This window comes from Danio rerio, chromosome 7 (genome assembly GCF_049306965.1).
Source record: "Danio rerio strain Tuebingen ecotype United States chromosome 7, GRCz12tu, whole genome shotgun sequence".
Lineage (NCBI taxonomy): Eukaryota > Metazoa > Chordata > Actinopteri > Cypriniformes > Danionidae > Danio > Danio rerio.
Window position 1 is genome coordinate 29,393,048 of NC_133182.1, and position 22,627 is coordinate 29,415,674.

Here is a 22,627-nt window from a genome sequence, read left to right on the forward strand (position 1 = left end):
CGAGAGCTCCCCCTGGAAAAGGAGATGGGGTGAAAGAGGGGATTCTTCCAAAAACAAAGATAAGGCAATAGGGTGAAATCTGTCTATTTATTGTAAGCTTGAATCAATCTGATTGGGTTATTACTGATTATGTCAGTATATCATGTGCTCCTCTAGAAATTAGTTTATAAAACTTCACTTCGAGATGATAGGACACAAACCTTGATGCTTCTTATATCCTTGTCGCAACAATAGTGGAACCAAAATTAGGCAGTGAAATTCATATGCCAATAATGGCACTGGGTTTCAGTACCTAACCCTTTGAATAACAGGTAATAAAGTTGTAAATAATGTTCAGTGTTCAGCACAGAGAGATTATTTCGCTTCCTAAAATCTCAGTGCATCCTGAGCAGGCACTGGTAATAATTATAATTTGTTTTAAACATGTTTTTTTTTATCTCAAAAGTAATGGCACCCACTGACTTCCAACATAGGGACACCAGAGGACAATTGTTATCATCTAAAAATATGTTCTGCTGAAGAGAAATAAATTCATCAACATTTTGGATGGCCCGAGGGGGAATAAATAAACTAATTTTTCATTTTTGAGTGAACTATTCCTTTAAACTTACAGGTGACAGCTAGTAGTGGAGATTAAGTGGTGGTTATGTGTGATTTCGGAAATTATGATCCCAATACAGCTCTATAGTCCTGTTAATTTGGAAGACAACTTATTAAAACATTCTCCATAACAACAGCAAGCAAAAACCTTTAAAACAAGTTTATTAGAGAATACGCTAAATAGTAACAAACTGAAAAGCATTGGCATTTCTATGAAAATTATATATATTTATTTATAAAAAGAAAACTTTCATGTGACATCCAAGGCCTTGTGTGCTCCATACACGTGCCAGTCCTCCACTGAGCAGGTTAATGCATGAAGGCTGGAGAACTGTTTCTTGTAATAAATAATATATACACAGTCCTCCTCGCTGTGTGCCCCATCTTCAATTCTTTTCATCTTTCCCATCAACCAGCAATTCAATTTCGTTTTGTCCTCCAGCTGGATTTCACTCTGCTGCATTAGACCCAGTGTCTATGAAACAGAAACACATTGGATTAGATGGATTTCTTTACAACACCTCAAAGTATGAAAAAGCAGAAAATAATAAATCAATATTTTCTCAGTCTTACTTTTGCCATCACATGCTACAATTTTCACTTTGTCCACCTTGACCAGGTCTGTCACTTCCCGGAATTCAACGTCATTCAACACAAACGTCCAGACGTTATCACAGAACCTGTATGTGTTCAGAGATCCCTGCAGATGAAGCAAAGAGCAGTGATTTTTACACTTCATGTTCGGTTATATGGGAGTGATTTCGATCTGTACCAAAATAGAAAACGATACACTTAGTCCTGGTTTACATCACATTTATGATGTTATTTAAAGCCATACCCAAAGATACAAAAACAAAGCAGCATCAATAATGTGAATTTTGTGACTGAACTGATCTTACAGGGCTAATTGCTAGATGTTGGTCCATGTGATAGTACTTTTAATCGGCCAAACACTTGTGATGAGCTCGTAAATGTGTAAGGGAGTCAAAACAGTACCAGAAACTTTCCTGATCACACACTAATGAAGATCTGCTGCAGATCTTATTTTGCTTCTGATGAGCAGTGTTGGGCACGTCCAATTAAAAGAGTAATTATAGTTAATAGTCACTTTTCCCAAATAATAACGGAGTTACATAATTATAAAAGTAACTAATTACCAAGGAAAGTAATTATTGTGGTACTTTAATAAAAATCTTATTTTCGTCAAATGACTATAAAATAAATATAAAACATTGAACACTAATCTACACCATTATAATGGTGTTGTGGGACAATGTGAGAGACAACAGCAGCATGTCCTCAACTATATATCTAGATATTCTTTTGTTTAATTCTGTCTGAGAAATAAGTGTTTGTGGTGGAGAAAAATTAAGTTTTATTTTCTTTGACATGTTGGCTTCGTCTCAGAGCTCTGGTCGTCACCTGCGTAGGCATGTGACAACACGAGGTGCATTGTTAGATCAGAAGTACTTGACACCAACAAAGAGAGACTCTTTTTTTTTTCTTGGGCATAAGTTGCACGATACATAAACATTCTTGTCTTTCATCAAAAAATGGGGGAAAAGTAGTGCTTATATTTCCAGTTTGCAAAAGCTGCTTTTGAACTTGTTGGATTTGCCATAATTCTAAATCCTGATCGTTGGTGTGTGCGATTGACTGTGTGTCCATTCAATTTTAATGGTCATTGCACATATAGTGAGCAAAAAAACTGGTAGACATGAGGAATCTATGCTTTAAAGTTATCTACTTACCTGTTTTTTTTGTTTTGTTTAGACAAATTCTCTGTTCCATGTTGGCTTCATAATTTAGTCAAATCATTTTAGTGGTCTCGGTCTAATTGCTAAGTGACAACCAGGATTTAAAAAGCAGTGTTGACACTTCTTTAAATAAACTGGGCTTACCTAGCAGATGAAAGACTGTGTCTGATTTATTTAAAATCAAGTGTGAACAACAAACTGGTAAACAACTAGAGTCTAGACTACCTCATTAAATATCTCAGACATCCTGACAAATGCTGTAATATAATACAATTCTCGTAAAGTAATAGTTGACCCGAACCTTAAAATTCTGTCATCATTTACCCACCCTACACTTATTTCAACCCAGTTTGAGTTAAGTTGAACACAAAAGAAGATATCACAGGGTTTCTGCAGGTTTCAACAAGTTAAATTTAAAGCCGCCTTTCCACTGCACACAACAAATCGACACGACTGTCGGAATACACCCCCTTGTGGCAGTCGCACACACATTTAATTGTTGTAATGCACCATGGGGGAGAAGCTGATTCTCAGTGTCCGAAATAAAAGAGTGCAAAAGCAAGAGGCTTTATTCTCTGTGAGTTTACATGGTTTATTGAATGAATGAATACTAGAAACTCACAGACCGCTAAAATATAGGAGGGAATGTGGAGACAACATTACAAAATATATTTTTATTACTTTCTTTCTTACATTTAAGAACAGATTTTTTTTAATATATAGACTTTTTATAATTTAAAAAATAACCAAATAAACTCCTATTTCTCATCTCGCGTGCGCGGACCTGCTTGTACAACACTGGAATACATCACATCCGGTCTAGTCGCAGGAGTTCAAATATATCAACGGATCCGCAGCTCAATTCGGATCCGAATTTTCCACATACAGAGATGATCGGAACTCCACGCAGCTCCTGGACTGCTCTCCATTGGAAATTAATGACTTCCGGTCTGTCGCTTGTCGTGTGCAGTGAAAAGGAGGCTTAAGACTTTTAAGAGCATTATTAATTGAATCTTAGACTTATACAAGACTAAACGCTAAGAAATGGAAAAGATTTTCACTTGCCCTATCAAAACATGATTGTAATTTAGTACATTTAATAATACAATAATAATAAGGTCAGGTCAGTATCCTCAGCAGTATACACAGGGAGAACTTTTAAACAAATGTTACTGTAAGGAAAGTAATTAAAACATTATGGCAAAAATGCAAATTGTAAATAAAAAATTTTATTGACATTAGGATTGTTGGTGATTGTATGATTGTTAATGGCCAGATTGGGTAGCTATTAAGCATGGGACAATAACTGCATTTAAGGTATATCGCGGTTAGGAAAAGTCAAGGTTTTAAAACAATCCAAAATTTTCTGCTATACCGTTCCTAAGGTATAAGTAAGATTTTTTTTAAAATTCACTTTATTTAAAAAAATGTTTAGTACAACAGTATCTATAGCAGAAAAGATCTTCAAAGTTGCCGTTTTAAATTGTAAATAAATCTGTGTGTTTTAAACAAATGAAGACAGTTGAAGTCCATAATTCATTTTAATTATTTAGCCTGACATGTTTACAGCTAAATATTTTAAATGTTTCTCAATTAAAATATATTCTGTACAAAGGGGAAAATGTTTTGTTTTTTACCCAGATATTTAAAAAGAATATATTTTAGAGCAGTTATCTCCATACCGTGAAACTTATATCCAAGGTTATCATACTGTTATAATCTTATACCAGCCCATGCCTAGTAGCTATACATGCACAAAGGATCATTAAGACCTGTAAAAAAGATTTAAGATTTACAACACAAAACTTAAGTGGATTTAAGACTTTTTAAGGCCTAAAATTATGCTTTTGAGATTGAAGACATTTTAAGACCCTGCATGTATCCTGTATAGTGAAGAATGCTGGAAACCTCTAACAAATGACTTTAATGGTTGAAAAAACAAATAATATAAATGGAAGTCTATGACCACAGATTTCCAGGATTCCTCAGTATATCTCCTTTTGTATTAAACAAAACATGTCAAGTCAATGTTGAAAACAATTTCAGAATTTTCACATTCACAACTATCACTTTAAAAATATAAGTAATTCACTTGACTCACCCTAAAATTGACCCTGTTGCGGACCCGGTTGGCCAGCGCTGTGTTGATAGCTTTATCAAACTGTAAAAGCACTTGGAGAGCTAACTGTGGTGTGATCTGTTGGGTCTGTGGAAAGAGAAAAGTTACCTCATTGAAAGATGCATGTAGTTGTGGTCAAGTTTAATCTTCATTGTATTAAGTAAGGTAAAATAATCAATAAAAGACTTTACTGCGTGTATTAGTCTTCAATCTTAGAGTCAACATGTTTAGACAAAAACGTACATATTGAAGTAATAAACGATACATGTTGCATCTGTAATTATACCAAGACTGTTATGTTCTAAAATATGGCAATTTAAAAACAAAACTAAACCAAAATTGCACGTACAGCTCTAATAAAACACACAAAAATTGAATGTATCCTTTACTAGAGCAGTTCATTCATGACTGTTATGAGGAGCAGCTCAGTCACAAACACAGCTGGGGTTTGCTAACACTCAGTTACTTTACATTTACTTGCTAAACAGATAGATAAATAATAATAGATGCAATGCTAACATATAAAATGCTAAACTATTAAAGGTAAATAACTGAAAATAAAGTCGTCGTCTTTATCCCGTTATCTACAGTCTCTAAATCGCATCATTCTGCGCTGGCTAGCAATCAGGCTACATGACTTCTCTTAGATCCAGCAGTCTCACCTGAATAAGTTCATCAAGACTCTCCTGTAGGCTGTTTCCGAGCGTCGTGTTTCTGTAGAGTTGATATGCCATAGTGTATTATCAGCGCGAAGGCGAATGTTCTGTTTAAAATAACCGTAGGGCCGCCGCTGTTGCTTTGTGATTTGCCCGCTGGCTGAGCACTTCCTCAAAATCCAATCTCAGAGCGATCGCGCTACGGAAACACGAGAGGGACATACATCTCTTATCCTGCGAGTCCTACGAGGATAATAAATCATTGCTCCTTCAATTCCTCGTCGACTTGGAAAATAAAAACACATTTATTTTATTACTTTATAGATTGTTTTAAAACTGATTTCCTTTTAAACAAAAGTTTTAGTGTGATTGGCATTATAATATAACTTTAGACAGCCCTCATTTTAAAATAAAAGAAAGAGAGATATGTAATATAGTTGCAAAGATGATATCCTCATTATTGCTTATCATTATTTGTTTTACCTTCGTGTTATATAAAGAAAGTAAAGTCATAATTTGGCATGGAATAAGCCTAAAGAGATTCAAAGACTTAATGATTTTGTGTCAGTGTGGCGCCAGCAGATGGCAGCAGAAGAGCCCAGACATTATTGTTTCTGCAGACGGAGAATTTGTTACATTGTGACAAGGTTACATCCTGGTTACAACGCGTGAAACAAAGTAAACTCCGTATAATGTGTTGATGACTGACTACAACAGGTATTACACAGACATATGTTTGAACATTACTTTATATTTTTATGTATGAATAAATAAATGGTTAGTATGCTCACTTTGCTTAAGCTAAACACCAGACAATTGCATCTATTGTGTGGCCAACTTGTTAACTGACCTTTGTGTTAAACATTTTCAACTAAAAACGTGAGACTATTACAAATGTTTTATTTTATGTGAGACTTCACGGCTCTATCACATACAAGAATACTCAAGCTCACCATTTTCCTGTGTTGTCTGAAGGAAATAAAATCAGTATCTTGGCTTGAAAGATTGTCACTATGTTTCTGTTAGAAGGGCTCATCCATATGGCTTAATCAGCTGATTCTCAACCACATTCCTTTCTATTTTTAAATTATTTGTATTATTTATATTTTATTATTTCAAAAGAATTTTCATTATCCCTTCAATAAAGCACAACACCCTTACCTGACACTGTACATCTGACTGACCCTGCTCTGCCTGTTCCTCAATCAGTTCTTTCTCCTTTGCCTGTGATTGATAATGTGATATTAGTATTTTCATAAGCACTCATTCTGAAAGCCAAATTGCTTAATATGTGAAGTTTTTGTACTTGGCGTTTAGCTGCACTGAAAAATCATTATGTCCATTTTCTCTGTCATTTTATCCAATACATGACACTGCCAGGCGTTTATTTATACTGTAGCACATTTTATACACAATGGTAATTCAAAGTGCTTTACATAAAGAATGCAAAACTATCATAAAAATAACCACAATAATAAAAACAGAATTAAAAAAGGTTATCATTTTAATTTCAAATTAATTGTGTAGAAAAGAATAGAAACTGATTAACTTATACAAAAAATACAGTGGGGTTAGTGTGCACAGTGTAGCAGTGCTCATTTGGCAAATACACAACTAATAATATGCAAATTGTGGTTGTTAATGTTAAGTTAACATTATGCCAAATCGTCACAAATGAAACAATGCATGGGAAACGGCTTTAGCGTTAGCAACAAGCTAACGCTAACTAGGTAAGTAATTTTAATCGCTAATACAGCAGATTCATGGACAATTACATCCTTAATCAGCATTTTTTGCCGCAACTAATATATGAAAGAGTCTGTATTAACTACATTGAGGAAAATCGCTTTAAGGTGGGTCAATTTGTGATCGCTTCCCCGTGTTGTCTCTAACCCTCGGATGGGAGGGGACATGTCCCCCCCATCCCCCCCGGGATTTACGCCCATGACTTCGCTCCGTAGACTACAGCAAATAGTCCGGACTGCTCAATTTATCACTGACACTACCCTTCCTACTCTTCCAGAGTGAGTAAAAGGGCTCACAAAATCACTCTGGATGCCTCACACCCAGCACACTACCTGTTTGAACTGTTGCCGTCTGGTCGGCTCTTCATAGCACCAAGCACAAAAATCGCCAGACACAGGAAAAGTTTATTTCCTCAGGCTATCTACCTCATGAACAGTTAAATATCCCCCAACTGTGCAATAAATGTGCAATATACGCACTTGTACACAGAACCTTATATCAATATACAATGCAATACTTTCTCCATTTGCATTTGTACACATCACCATATAACCTGTGTATTTATAACAAACCTGTACATACAATTCAACATCCAGATTTCTTGACTAACTGCATCTCTGTTTGATGTTTATTGTCTTTCTTTTTTCCATATTTATTTTGTGTTGTCACTTGTTACTTTATGTTCACTGGAAGCTTCTGTAGCCAAAACAAATCCCTAGAATGTGTGACGCACACTCGGCAATAAAACTGATTCTCTAAACATCAGTAGGCCATTTGTATTGGGTACACTTGAGGTATTGGGGAGTCATATGCAAATGTCTTATTAATTTGGACAGCCTCATGCATTTGTTAACAAGAACTTTGTCACAGATGATGCACTGTGGCTGGGTCAGGGACATTTTGTTTCAAGAAAAGATAAAAAAACCATAGTTCAGGTAAATATCTTGGTATTTCCTGCATTTCGTGTTTCCAGTATTGCTAGTGCTGTGACCTAAAATATTTGGCGCTTCCTCACCTGGGCCCAGGATTCTTGCGTCATTACTATTAGCTGCTAAAGTTGAATCAGAGTATTTTTTTTTTTTTTTGTGGAAGACGAATTACAAATTTGTCAATTTTTGGTCAGCCAGGAAATAAAATCAACTGAGGCAAAATAATCGTTCTCTTAATTGTCCACTGCTAATTTATTTATTTTTTTTTAAATATGACGCAACTCTCTACAGAGCTCGCTGAGACCCCCTTGTGGACTGGGACTCCTTTGTTGGGAACTGCTGGTGTAGAATGAAGAAGAACAGAGTTTCTCACTTGTAAATATTCATAGTTGAGAAAATTCACAGCCATATCACCCTGCAGCCCAAGAGCAGTTACTTACTGAAGCTAAGCAGGGCTGAGCCTGGTCAGAACCTGGATGGGAGATCACATGGGAAAACTAGGTTGCTGTTGGAAATGGTGTTAGTGAGGCCAGCAGTGTGTGAGTCCTAATGCCCCAGTATAGAGAAAGGGACACTATACTGTTAGTAAGTGCTGTCTTTTGGATGAAATGTTAAACTGAGGTCCTGACTCTCAGAGGTTATTTAAAATCCCATGACACTTCTTGTAAAGAGTAGGGGTGTAACCCCTGTGTCCTGGCCAAATTCCCTGCATCGGCCCTTACCTATAGTTGCCTCCCAATCAACCGCATCTACTGAATTGGCTCTATCACTGTCTCTCCACTCCACTAAAAGCTGGTGTGCAGTGAGCGCACTAGCAGCGTTGTCCTGTGGCTGCCATCGCATCATCCAAGTGTATGCTGCACACTGGTGGAGGTGAGGAGAGACCCCCCTCATGATTGTGAAGCTCTTTGGGTGTATGGTCATACACAATAAATGTGCAATATAAATACACATTCCTTACTACTTACTATGTCCAATCCAGCTCCTGGAGGACCACAATATTCTTTTTTTAGCTTCTTTCATAATAAAATACACCTGTACTAGTTAATCATGGTCTTACTAGGCTTAATGCAAACTTCAATTCTAATTCAGCAAATAAATGGACAAAAACATGACAAACACAACAGTTCAATTGACACAATTTTATTTCAATTCAACAATACATTTTTGGCAGCAACCAAACAGATGCAAGTATTGCTGCCTCAAGCTCTGACACCAGACATTAGCAATAAGCAAAGGACTGGAGAAGTGGTGAGGCCACTGGTGTTAGCATGCCTGGCTAATCAGTTCTTCCTGCATGACCAGGACCGGGCGCTCATCCTCCATGTCTGATGGTGTGATCTAAAGCAAAAACAAAAACAAAATCAGGTTTATTGTCCCCCAAAATAACTGACATTTTGAAAAGTTTTATAGATCATAGGTACCGTAAACCAGTCGTGGAGGAGGATCTGCTCCAGTAGTATCCTCTCGCTGGGATCGGGATGCAGACAGGCATTTATGAGATGACTGCATTCTGAAAGACAGGATTAATGTTTGACTATGACTTTAAACATCCTTTACATCTCCTGATGGCATTTTGGACAGCTGAGCCAAGTGGCTTTGTCAGACACTTTTTTGTATGATTGTTACAAATTTTCAAGTTCTTACCACAGGACAAAGACGGCAGATACCACAGCCAGTGCTGCATCTTTTCCCGATCCGTGTAGTCTGGCATATATCCGCACACCATAGTGTATAGCAGCACTCCAAGCGAATACACGGTTGCTGGCCGTGCTAAGTATTTGCCCGTTTCGAAAAACTCTGGAGGGCAGTACATCTCTGTGCCTGGAGGAAAGAGATTTGCATGTCTGAGTTACAACAGTTTGTTTTTACTGTATTCAGCAGCTTGTGTGTCATGACACTAAAGTTTTAATACTGTACATACCACTAAAAGTGTGGTACTCTGTTTCGTGGAACAGGTTCCCACAGCCGAAGTCAATCAGTGTGACATCCATGGTGTGTGTGTTGATGATCAAGTTCTCCAATTTTATATCTCTGTGGAATACTCCGCGCCGGCAGCAGGTCTCAGCTGCCTCGATAACCTGGCGCATCACATACCGAGCAAACCTTTCTTCAAAGATGTTGCCACAGCTCTCCAAAAGCTTGAACACACTCAGGCATGGTGAAGGGCGCTGCAGGACCATTATATAATGGTCTGGAAAGTCCTGCCAATCCAGCAGATCGATTATGTTGGGTGAGCTGGGACCCTTGTTTGCCATAAGTGTGAGGCCGATTTCCAGTGGTACAAGTTCTGGAAGGCCAGGCTAGTGGAAAGAGTTTTTAGGATGGTTAAATTAAGGTGGTTTGCACAACATGTTAATAATTTGTTTATTGAGAGATAGTTTGCTGTCTATGATTAACATTGGCAGTAAAAGCAAAAACAGAGAGTTAAAGAGTTAATGAAGATCACATAGAGACGACAGTCTACTTACAACGTAGAGATATTCCATGCCCTCCATTTTTCTGGCAAACTTGATTGCCACCTGATCAACAAAACAGAATATAACAGTTAGCACTGGATTACATCAGGCCATTCAATAATCCTTGTTGAAATTCTAGTCATGAATTTGTAGCATGTTTGGTCAGGTTGACCATTTATCAAGGGCTCTAGTTGTGTAACAAAAGACAAAGCATAACACATAAATATAGTTTGTTAGGTTGATTATGCAAAAATATATGTAAATTTACCGGAAGACCATCATGGGCACGGACACCAGCATATACGGCACCAAATCCTCCTTCTCCCAGTAGCTCACCCATGTTGTAGGTCCAGCACATGCCTGTTCAAATATAATTAGTTTTAGAGACAGATTCATATTCTACAATGCAAAAGTAAAACTTTATTACCACTTTATACACCATTACGTCACTAATACATAATGCAGAAACATCTAATCCTTTCAAAAAGTGAAAGCATCAAGCAGCCATAATTAATATGAACTTACTCCCAATAATCAAGACCATGTCTTGGCTTGGGTTTTCTGCCAGAGGACACACAGTTTCTTCCTCTGACAGATCATCTGGAAACTCCTGGATTTGCTCGTCAACAGTGAAGAAAGGAATCTCAAAACTACTGTTGGGAGTGTTCTGAGGACCATAACTCTCTACAGAAGATATGGTCTCCACTGAAGTTGGATCTAAAGAGGAAAATATAACAATTATATATAAACACACAAACATTTCAATACTGCTACAAATAATACATTTATAGTATTTACAAAGACAAAACTGAAGAGTTCAGATACACAAACAACTGCACATCTGAAAATTTGAACTCTGCAAATGTTTAAAGCTATGATGATCTTCTTTAATGATTAAGTTCAGTAAACACAAAAGATGAAGAGATTTACCATCAGTAGACATTTCTTCCTCCAGCTCCACATTCTCACACTGTTCCTGTATTTGCAGGTCAATGATGGAGGGAGGAACCTCAAGGCTGTTAGGAGCTTGCTGGTAGTCATGATGCTCAACAGGGCTTGAGATGTTTCCTACTGAGGTTTGATGTAAAGAGGGGAACATACATTCAACATTTACTTTAATTAAAACACACAGAAACGTTTCAATCCTTTTACAAATACATATATTTGCAGACACAATATTTTAAAGCTATGGTGATCATTTTTATTAATTTTTTCCAGTCACAGAAAAAATAAAGGGATTTACCATCAGTAGAAGGTTCTGCTTCGGTAACTGGCTTCACCTTCTCACTGTCCACCTGCTTCACCTTTTCACCCCTTCCAGCTCTTGGGCGTGAAAAGCGGAACAGCTTTCTCCAAAAACTCGATTTTTTCTTCCATTTCTTTTTCTCCTTTACCAAACTCCCTCCATCTTCCTCACAAGGAACAACACGGCTCTCATCAAGCTGATGGTTTTCTTGACGAGGCGTGTCATTATTTAACTGAAGTGGTGTACTAGGATGTAAACTGTACACACACTCTGACTCTGTCGCTATATTCAGACAAGAAATTCGCTGACCCATGATAAAACAAACGCACTGTCTCACTCCAAACTACCCACTAAAACTAAATTACACCGTCAAGCCTTAACATTCCACTTTGACGTTCTAATTATGACATCAAATAAAATGTCCTTGAGATCAATTTGTTTTGTTTTAAAATTTGCTGGACTACATATTGCATACATAATACCTGACAATTCTTATAGTAATGCCTAAAATAAAGCTAAAATAAATATTAAATCATATTATAAATGTAAATCTACTTGTTTTAATACTTGTTCAAACACTTATATAAATGTTTAATTCCGTACTTCTGCAGTATAATGCTGCGTCGCTAATACTTTCTTATTGGTTGTATTCTCTTTCTCAACCACTTGAGGGAGGCAAATATCATGGTATCTGAACAGAACTGATAGTCCACATTACTTCATGATCTCAGTGGGAGTAGTCTACTTGAAGAGTTTTATTTCTTTTTGTATGTATATTTAAATGTAAGGAATTGAAGTCAGAAATGAATTAGAGTAAAGATGTGTGGATGGGATTTAAAAACATAATAATTAGACTGAATCTACTAAATCTAGTAGAGGAAACATGCTATTTTCTGTTTTTCCTTTTAGCTTAGAGAACTTGTGTTTTCCAGAAGACAAGTTTAATTAAATACAGTAGATTTCCAAATGTTTGTTTAAAATATGAAGGTCAGCCTGGTTTTGATTCAACTTGTGATGGGTGACAACAAGCTCCAGCCACTCTTTCTGACATACTTTCTGGCTTTTTTCAGCACTAAGCATTTTTTGGGCATCAATTTTTAAATCAATTTCTAAATGTTTTCTTTTAGATATCAAACCACGCACCCTAGTAGCATTATTTAGACGTAACCCTACAAATGTTTTCTTTTTTTTTTCTTCCCCAACTTTATTTATAGAAATTTTCAAAAATTTACAAATATCACACATTTTAGAATATTATTGTACATTTTGACATAGAGAGAGAGAAGTAAACAAGGATCTAAATGATTATGACAATTATTAACCCCAGATATATTTAAATAAAAAATAAAAAATAAATAAAAATTAAACAACAACAACAGAAGAAATAAAATAAAAGAAAATAAAATGCCAACCAACCATAACAATTGTTTATACACCAAACTAAAAGCCTGGTCTTGATGTCACATGAGATGTCACACAGCAGAGAAAAATGTCAAAATTAACTATCATCTAGTATGCAGGGAGTATACATTTCCATATATTCAAGGAGAGAGCCCCACATTTTATGAAAGTTTTTAGAACAACCCTTCAAACAGTGTCTGATTTGTTCCAGTTTTATGAAGAGAAAAATGTCATTAATCCACATGGAGTGAGTAGGTGAAGCAGCTGACTTCCAATGTAGTAAAATACGGCCTCTGGCCAGGAGGGACACAAAAGCCACAAAATCTGCTTTGTATCGTGAACAGTGAACTGACAAAGGAAGTGTACCAAACAGTGCTGTTGTAGATACAGGTTTAATTGCTTGTCCAACTACTTGAAACATTGTCTCAAATATTTCTGACCAATATCCACATAGAGTTGGGCAAAACCAAAACATATGTGCCAGTGTTGCAGGAGCCTGGCGACAACGGTCACAGAGAGGATCAACATCAGGGTACATTTTTGAAAGCTTGACCTTAGTCCAATGAGAATGATGGAGTATTTTGCATTGGATCCAACCATGTTTAGCACACACAGATGAAGAATGTACCCTGTATAAAATGTTTTCCCACAGTTCATCTGAAATGTCCTCTGTTAGGTCTTCTTCCCATTGGGTTTTTATGGATGTCAGTGAGCTTCTATGCAGAGAACATATATTGTCATAAAAAACTGAAATCATACCTTTCCCAATAGATACTGGTTCAAGAATTAAATCTAGAGGAGTAGGGGAGGGGAGGCTAGGAAACTGAGGATACCTATTACGGATAAAGCTAAGAACCTGTAAATATCGGAAAAAATTGTTTCTGGGCAAGGAAAACTTATCTAAAAGCTGTTGAAAGGATGCAAAAACATCATCTATATATAAATCTTTAAACATTGATAAACCATAATTTGTCTACAAATGTTTTCTTGTCATCTTCACAGTCAAATGCACTTGCTATCTGTTTAATAATTGCTAAAAGGCATTTAACACTGAAGTGGAAAAATCCTTCTCCGCCCAGTTATGTGCATTGGATGCATGATCTGATGCAGTCTATTCAAATAGAAAAGATTAGGTATACAGATTGCAGTATTAGAAAAAAATTTACTATATTTGACAACCCTTCCTCTCTCATTTTCCTGTTAAAAATGGAGAGCACAGACAAAATATACATGTTTATATATTTATGTTTATTTTCTTTCTTCCTTCTTTTAAAAATTATTTTTAAATTAATTATTTTTTTTTTTTACTGCTGTACCGTTAGCATATTTGTATATTTTGCTATATGGCCTAACATGTGTTACTTTTATCCATAATGTTATTTAATTTATCTTCATTTTATCAGTTGATGTCTTGTGATTCTTTGTATTTAATATTGTAACTCTCTGACTAATAAGCATCAATAAAACAAAGTTAGGCTAAAATAATATAATAATATAACAAATGTTTTATTTTATAAGAGACTTCACTGCTCTATCACATACAAGAATACTCAAGCTCACCATTTTCCTGTGTTGTCTGAAGGAAATAAAATCAGTATCTTGGCTTGAAAGATTGTCACTATGTTTCTTTTAGAAGGGCTCATCCCTATGGCTTAATCAGCTGATTCTCAACCACATTCCTTTCTATTTTTAAATTATTATTCTACTAATACTTCCAAACATGTTTTTTTGTTGTTGATGTGTTGATGCAGATATTGAATTATCTATAGATCAATGCTTCCATCATTTTAAAGACTGACATGTCTCTTTCAGTGACACAAGTCAGCAACCAGGGCATCATAAAACAGTAGTTCCCAACCTTTTTTAGCTTGAGACCCCCTTTTTCCCTGGACAATATTGTAACCCCCCTCCACATTTATTGATATTATCGCTCATATATGTTTGCAGTAGGTATGACAAAAATTTTTTTCAAACAAACAATTTGTTTATTAGTTTATCCAGATTTGTAAAAGATAAATGCAAAATTCAGGTTCCTGGGCACCACCACCTCTTAGGATCTAAAGTGGGACAATTACATAGACTCTATTGTGAAGAAAGCCCAGCAGAGACTATACTTCCTTTTTCAGCTGAGGAAGTTCAACCTTCCACAGGACCCAGGAGCTGCACGTACAGTTCTACTCAGCTGTCATTCAATCCATCCTCTGCACTTCAATCACTGCCTGGTTCGGCTCAGCTGCCAAAACCGACCTCTGTAGACTACAGCAAATAGTCCGGACTGCTGAATGTATCACCGACACTACCCTTCCTACTCTTCCAGAGTGAGTAAAAGGGCTCACAAAATCACTCTGGATGCCTCACACCCAGCACACTACCTGTTTGAACTTTTACCGTCTGGTCGGCGCTTCATAGCACCAAGCACAAAAATTGCCAGACGCAGGAAAAGTTTAATTCCTCAGGCCATCTACCCAACTGTGCAATAAACATGCAATACTTTCTCATACGCACTTGTACACAGAACCTTATATCAATATACAATGCAATACTTTCTCCATTTGCATTTGTACACATCACCATATAACCTGTGTATTTATAACAAACCTGTACATACAATTCAACATCCAGATTTCTTGACTAACTGCATCTCTGTTTGATGTTTATCGTCTTTCTTTTTTTCATATTTATTTTGTGTTGTCACTTTATGTACACTGGAAGCTTCTGTAGCCAAAACAAATTCCTAGTGTGTGTGAAGCACACTCGGCAATAAAACTGATTCTGAAAACATCAGTAGGCCATTTGTATTGGGTACACTTGATGTATTGGGGAGTCATATGCAAATGTCTTATTAATTTGGACAGCCTCATGCATTTGTTAACAAGAACTTTGTCACAGATATTGCACTGTGGCTGGGTCAGGGACATTTTGTTTCAAGAAAAAATAATAAATCAGGTAAATATCTTGGTATTTCCTGCATTTCGTGTTTCCAGTATTGCTAGTGCTGTGACCTAAAATATTTGGCGCTTCCTCACCTGGGCCCAGGATTCTTGCGTCATTACTATTAGCTGCTAAAGTTGAATCAGAGTATTTTTTTTTTTTTTTGTGGAAGACGAATTACAAATTTGTCAATTTTTGGTCAGCCAGGAAATAAAATCAACTGAGGCAAAATAATCGTTCTCTTAATTGTCCACTGCTAATTTTTATTTTTTTTAAAAAATATGACGCAACTCTCTACAGAGCTCGCTGAGACCCCCTTGTGGGCTGGGACTCCTTTGTTGGGAACCGCTGGTGTAGAATGAAGAAGAACAGAGTTTCTCACTTGTAAATATTTATAGTTCAGAAAATTCACAGCCATATCACCCTGCAGCCCAAGAGCAGTTACTTACTGAAGCTAAGCAGGGCTGAGCCTGGTCAGAACCTGGATGGGAGATCACATGGGAAAACTAGGTTGCTGTTGGAAGTGGTGTTAGTGAGGCCAGCAGTGTGTGAGTCCTAATGCCCCAGTATAGAGAAAGGGACACTATACTGTTAGTAAGTGCTGTCTTTTGGATGAAATGTTAAACTGAGGTCCTGACTCTCAGAGGTTATTTAAAATCCCATGACACTTCTTGTAAAGAGTAGGGGTGTAACCCCTGTGTCCTGGCCAAATTCCCTGCATCGGCCCTTACCTATAGTTGCCTCCCAATCAACCGCATCTACTGAATTGGCTCTATCACTGTCTCTCCACTCCACTAAAAGCTGGTGTGCAGTGAGCGAACTAGCACCGTTGTCCTGTGGCTGCCATCGCATCATCCAAGTGTATGCTGCACACTGGTGGAGGTGAGGAGAGACCCCCCTCATGATTGTGAAGCTCTTTGGGTGTATGGTCATACACAATAAATGTGCAATATAAATACACATTCCTTACTACTTACTATGTCCAATCCAGCTCCTGGAGGACCACAATATTCTTTTTTTAGCTTCTTTCATAATAAAATACACCTGTACTAGTTAATCATGGTCTTACTAGGCTTAATGCAAACTCCAATTCTAATTCAGCAAATAAATGGACAAAAACATGACAAACACAACAGTTCAATTGACACAATTTTATTTCAATTCAACAATACATTTTTGGCAGCAACCAAACAGATGCAAGTATTGCTGCCTCAAGCTCTGACACCAGACATTAGCAATAAGCAAAGGACTGGAGAAGTGGTGAGGCCACTGGTGTTAGCATGCCTGGCTAATCAGCTCTTCCTGCATGACCAGGACCGGGCGCTCATCCTCCATGTCTGATGGTGTGATCTAAAGCAAAAACAAAAACAATATTAGGTTTATTGTCCCCCAAAATAACTGACATTTTGAAAAGTTTTTGTAGATCATAGGTACCGTAAACCAGTCATGGAGGAGGATCTGCTCCAGTAGTATCCTCTCGCTGGGATCGGGATGCAGACAGGCATTTATGAGATGACTGCATTCTGAAAGACAGGATTAATGTTTGACTATGACTTTAAACATCCTTTACATCTCCTGATGGCATTTTGGACAGCTGAGCCAAGTGGCTTTGTCAGACACTTTTTTGTATGATTGTTACAAATTTTCAAGTTCTTACCACAAGACAAGGACGGCAGATACCAGAGCCAGTGCTGCATCTTTTCCCGATCCGTGTAGTCTGGCATACAACCGCACACCATAGTGTATAGCAGCACTCCAAGCGAATACACAGTTGCTGGCCGTGCTAAGTATTTGCCCGTTTCGAAAAACTCTGGAGGGCAGTACATCTCTGTGCCTGGAGGAAAGAGATTTGCATGTCTGAGTTACAACAGTTTGTTTTTACTGTATTCAGCAGCTTGTGTGTCATGACACTAAAGTTTTAATACTGTACATACCACTAAAAGTGTGGTACTCTGTTTCGTGGAACAGGTTCCCACAGCCGAAGTCAATCAGTGTGACATCCATGGTGTGTGTGTTGATGATCAAGTTCTCCAACTTTATATCTCTGTGGAATACTCCGCGCCGGCAGCAGGTCTCAGCTGCCTCGATAACCTGGCGCATCACATACCGAGCAAACCTTTCTTCAAAGATGTTGCCACAGCTCTCCAAAAGCTTGAACACACTCAGGCATGGTAAAGGGCGCTGCAGGACCATTATATAATGGTCTGGAAAGTCCTGCCAATCCAGCAGATCGATTATGTTGGGTGAGCTGGGACCCTTGTTTGCCATAAGTGTGAGGCCGATTTCCAGTGGTACAAGTTCTGGAAGGCCAGGCTAGTGGAAAGAGTTTTTAGGATGGTTAAATTAAGGTGGTGTGCACAACATGTTTATAATTTGTTTATTGAGAGATAGTTTGCTGTCTATGATTAACATTGGCAGTAAAAGCAAAAACAGAGAGTTAAAGAGTTAATGAAGATCACATAGAGACGACAGTCTACTTACAACGTAGAGATATTCCATGCCCTCCATTTTTCTGGCAAACTTGATTGCCACCTGATCAACAAAACAGAATATAACAGTTAGCACTGGATTACTTCAGGCCATTCTTTAATCCTTGTTGAAATTCTAGTCATGAATTTGTAGCATGTTTGGTCAGGTTGACCATTTATCAAGGGCTCTAGTTGTGTAACAAAAGACAAAGCATAACACATAAATATAGTTTGTTAGGTTGATTATGCAAAAATATATGTAAATTTACCGGAAGACCATCATGGGCACGGACACCAGCATATACGGCACCAAATCCTCCTTCTCCCAGTAGCTCACCCATGTTGTAGGTCCAGCACATGCCTGTTCAAATATAATTAGTTTTAGAGACAGATTCATATTCTACAATGCAAAAGTAAAACTTTATTACCACTTTATACACCATTACGTCACTAATACATAATGCAGAAACATCTAATCCTTTCAAAAAGTGAAAGCATCAAGCAGCCATAATTAATATGAACTTACTCCCAATAATCAAGACCATGTCTTGGCTTGGGTTTTCTGCCAGAGGACACACAGTTTCTTCCTCTGACAGATCATCTGGAAACTCCTGGATTTGCTCGTCAACAGTGAAGAAAGGAATCTCAAAACTACTGTTGGGAGTGTTCTGAGGACCATAACTCTCTACAGAAGATATGGTCTCCACTGAAGTTTGATCTAAAGAGGAAAATATAACAATTATATATAAACACACAAACATTTCAATACTGCTACAAATAATACATTTATAGTATTTACAAAGACAAAACTGAAGAGTTCAGATACACAAACATCTGCACATCTGAAAATTTGAACTCTGCAAATGTTTAAAGCTATGATGATCTTCTTTAATGATTAAGTTCAGTAAACACAAAAGATGAAGAGATTTACCATCAGTAGAAGTTTCTTCCTCCAGCTCCACATTCTCACACTGTTCCTGTATTTGCAGGTCAATGATGGAGGAAGGAACCTCAAGGCTGTTAGGAGCTTGCTGGTAGTCATGATGCTCAACAGGGCTTGAGATGTTTCCTACTGAGGTTTGATGTAAAGAGGGGAACATACATTCAACATTTACTTTAATTAAAACACACAGAAACGTTTCAATCCTTTTACAAATACATATATTTGCAGACACAATATTTTAAAGCTATGGTGATCATTTTTATTAATTTTTTCCAGTCACAGAAAAAATAAAGGGATTTACCATCAGTAGAAGGTTCTGCTTCGGTAACTGGCTTCACCTTCTCACTGTCCACCTGCTTCACCTTTTCACCCCTTCCAGCTCTTGGGCGTGAAAAGCGGAACAGCTTTCTCCAAAAACTCGATTTTTTCTTCCATTTCTTTTTCTCCTTTACCAAACTCCCTCCATCTTCCTCACAAGCAACAACACGGCTCTCATCAAGCTGATGGTTTTCTTGACGAGGCGTGTCATTATTTAGCTGAAGTGGTGTACTAGGATGTAAACTGTACACACACTCTGACTCTGTCGCTATATTCAGACAAGAAATTCGCTGACCCATGATAAAACAAACGCACTGTCTCACTCCAAACTACCCACTAAAACTAAATTACACCGTCAAGCCTTAACATTCCACTTTGACGTTCTAATTATGACATCAAATAAAATGTCCTTGAGATCGATTTGTTTTGTTTTAAAATTTGCTGGACTACATATTGCATACATAATACCTGACAATTCTTATAGTAATGCCTAAAATAAAGCTAAAATAAATATTAAATCATATTATAAATGTAAATCTACTTGTTTTAATACTTGTTCAAACACTTATATAAATATTTAATTCCGTACTTCTGCAGTATAATGCTGCGTCGCTAATACTTTCTTATTGGTTGTATTCTCTTTCTCAACCACTTGAGGGAGGCAAATATCATGGTATCTGAACAGAACTGATAGTCCACATTACTTCATGATCTCAGTGGGAGTAGTCTACTTGAAGAGTTTTATTTCTTTTTGTATGTATATTTAAATGTAAGGAATTGAAGTCAGAAATGAATTAGAGTAAAGATGTGTGGATGGGATTTAAAAACATAATAATTAGACTGAATCTACTAAATCTAGTAGAGGAAACATGCTATTTTCTGTTTTTCCTTTTAGCTTAGAGAACCTGTGTTTTCCAGAAGACAAGTTTAATTAAATGCAATAGATTTCCAAATGTTTGTTTAAAATATGAAGGTCAGCCTGGTTTTGATTCAACTTGTGATGGGTGACAACAAGCTCCAGCCACTCTTTCTGACATACTTTCTGGCTTTTTTCAGCACTAAGCATTTTTTGGGCATCAATTTTTAAATCAATTTCTAAATGTTTTCTTTTAGATATCAAACGACGCACCCTAGTAGCATTATTTAGACGTAACCCTACAAATGTTTTCTTTTTTTTTTCTTCCCCAACTTTATTTATAGAAATTTTCAAAAATTTACAAATATCACACATTTTAGAATATTATTGTACATTTTGACATAGAGAGAGAGAGAAGTAAACAAGGATCTAAATGATTATGACAATTATTAACCCCAGATATATTTAAATAAAAAATAAAAAATAAATAAAAATTAAACAACAACAACAGAAGAAATAAAATAAAAGAAAATAAAATGCCAACCAACCATAACAATTGTTTATACACCAAACTAAAAGCCTGGTCTTGATGTCACATGAGATGTCACACAGCAGAGAAAAATGTCAAAATTAACTATCATCTAGTATGCAGGGAGTATACATTTCCATATATTCAAGGAGAGAGCCCCACATTTTATGAAAGTTTTTAGAACAACCCTTCAAACAGTGTCTGATTTGTTCCAGTTTTATGAAGAGAAAAATGTCATTAATCCACATGGAGTGAGTAGGTGAAGCAGCTGACTTCCAATGTAGTAAAATACGGCCTCTGGCCAGGAGGGACACAAAAGCCACAAAATCTGCTTTGTATCGTGAACAGTGAACTGACAAAGGAAGTGTACCAAACAGTGCTGTTGTAGATACAGGTTTAATTGCTTGTCCAACTACTTGAAACATTGTCTCAAATATTTCTGACCAATATCCACATAGAGTTGGGCAAAACCAAAACATATGTGCCAGTGTTGCAGGAGCCTGGCGACAACGGTCACAGAGAGGATCAACATCAGGGTACATTTTTGAAAGCTTGACCTTAGTCCAATGAGAATGATGGAGTATTTTGCATTGGATCCAACCATGTTTAGCACACACAGATGAAGAATGTACCCTGTATAAAATGTTTTCCCACAGTTCATCTGAAATGTCCTCTGTTAGGTCTTCTTCCCATTGGGTTTTTATGGATGTCAGTGAGCTTCTATGCAGAGAACATATATTGTCATAAAAAACTGAAATCATACCTTTCCCAATAGATACTGGTTCAAGAATTAAATCTAGAGGAGTAGGGGAGGGGAGGCTAGGAAACTGAGGATACCTATTACGGATAAAGCTACGAACCTGTAAATATCGGAAAAAATTGTTTCTGGGCAAGGAAAACTTATCTAAAAGCTGTTGAAAGGATGTAAAAACATCATCTATATATAAATCTTTAAACATTGATAAACCATAATTTGTCTACAAATGTTTTCTTGTCATCTTCACAGTCAAATGCACTTGCTATCTGTTTAATAATTGTTAAAAGGCATTTAACACTGAAGTGGAAAAATCCTTCTCCGCCCAGTTATGTGCATTGGATGCATGATCTGATGCAGTCTATTCAAATAGAAAAGATTAGGTATACAGATTGCAGTATTAGAAAAAAAATTACTATATTTGACAACCCTTCCTCTCTCATTTTCCTGTTAAAAATGGAGAGCACAGACAAAATATACATGTTTATATATTTATGTTTATTTTCTTTCTTCCTTCTTTTAAAAAATATTTTTAAATTAATTATTTTTTTTTTTTACTGCTGTACCGTTAGCATATTTGTATATTTTGCTATATGGCCTAACATGTGTTACTTTTATCCATAATGTTATTTAATTTATCTTCATTTTATCAGTTGATGTCTTGTGATTCTTTGTATTTAATATTGTAACTCTCTGACTAATAAGCATCAATAAAACAAAGTTAGGCTAAAATAATATAATAATATAACAAATGTTTTATTTTATAAGAGACTTCACTGCTCTATCACATACAAGAATACTCAAGCTCACCATTTTCCTGTGTTGTCTGAAGGAAATAAAATCAGTATCTTGGCTTGAAAGATTGTCACTATGTTTCTTTTAGAAGGGCTCATCCCTATGGCTTAATCAGCTGAT

At 36.7% G+C, this 22,627-nt stretch overlaps 3 protein-coding genes across 3 annotated transcripts; all 3 read right to left on the reverse strand.

The window, feature by feature from the left end:
- Positions 1–746: 746 nt before the first annotated feature.
- Positions 747–5,313, reverse strand: gtf2a2 (general transcription factor IIA, 2). The gene is given in 4 exon segments (NM_001020605.1): positions 747–1,075; positions 1,174–1,300; positions 4,459–4,563; positions 5,139–5,313. Coding segments are annotated over 4 exon segments (330 nt in total). The 5' UTR covers positions 5,211–5,313; the 3' UTR covers positions 747–1,049.
- A 2,224-nt stretch (positions 5,314–7,537) lies between these two features.
- On the reverse strand, positions 7,538–14,076 carry LOC100000086 (serine/threonine-protein kinase pim-2). Its single transcript, XM_068222478.2, has 9 exons — positions 11,510–14,076; positions 11,197–11,337; positions 10,792–10,983; positions 10,535–10,626; positions 10,279–10,329; positions 9,732–10,110; positions 9,455–9,631; positions 9,232–9,320; positions 7,538–9,148 (listed from the first exon to the last, which is right to left on the reverse strand). Exons 1-9 carry the CDS (start codon positions 11,823–11,825, stop codon positions 9,074–9,076), a joined length of 1,512 nt encoding a protein of 503 aa, XP_068078579.2. The 5' UTR covers positions 11,826–14,076; the 3' UTR covers positions 7,538–9,073.
- A 1,527-nt stretch (positions 14,077–15,603) lies between these two features.
- LOC137490677 (serine/threonine-protein kinase pim-2-like) lies at positions 15,604–21,673 on the reverse strand. The gene is made up of 9 exons (XM_073908547.1): positions 19,557–21,673; positions 19,244–19,384; positions 18,839–19,030; positions 18,582–18,673; positions 18,326–18,376; positions 17,779–18,157; positions 17,502–17,678; positions 17,279–17,367; positions 15,604–17,194 (listed from the first exon to the last, which is right to left on the reverse strand). Exons 1-9 carry the CDS (start codon positions 19,870–19,872, stop codon positions 17,120–17,122), a joined length of 1,512 nt encoding a protein of 503 aa, XP_073764648.1. The 5' UTR covers positions 19,873–21,673; the 3' UTR covers positions 15,604–17,119.
- Between the last annotated feature and the right edge of the window lie 954 nt (positions 21,674–22,627).

What these genes read in the sequence shown, in the direction of transcription:
- LOC100000086 (XM_068222478.2), bottom strand. Translation starts at nt 11,825, where the DNA reads ATGGGTCAGCGAATTTCTTGTCTGAATATAGCGACAGAGTCAGAGTGT. An exon ending in GGAAGAAATGTCTACTGATG is followed by an intron (nt 10,984 to 11,196) that starts GTAAATCTCTTC and finishes TTTCCTCTTTAG; the next exon opens with ATCCAACTTCAGTGGAGACC. An exon ending in TCTGCCGTCTTTGTCCTGTG is followed by an intron (nt 9,321 to 9,454) that starts GTAAGAACTTGA and finishes CCTGTCTTTCAG; the next exon opens with AATGCAGTCATCTCATAAAT.
- LOC137490677 (XM_073908547.1), bottom strand. Translation starts at nt 19,872, where the DNA reads ATGGGTCAGCGAATTTCTTGTCTGAATATAGCGACAGAGTCAGAGTGT. An exon ending in GGAAGAAACTTCTACTGATG is followed by an intron (nt 19,031 to 19,243) that starts GTAAATCTCTTC and finishes TTTCCTCTTTAG; the next exon opens with ATCAAACTTCAGTGGAGACC. An exon ending in GTGCCCATGATGGTCTTCCG is followed by an intron (nt 18,377 to 18,581) that starts GTAAATTTACAT and finishes TTTGTTGATCAG; the next exon opens with GTGGCAATCAAGTTTGCCAG.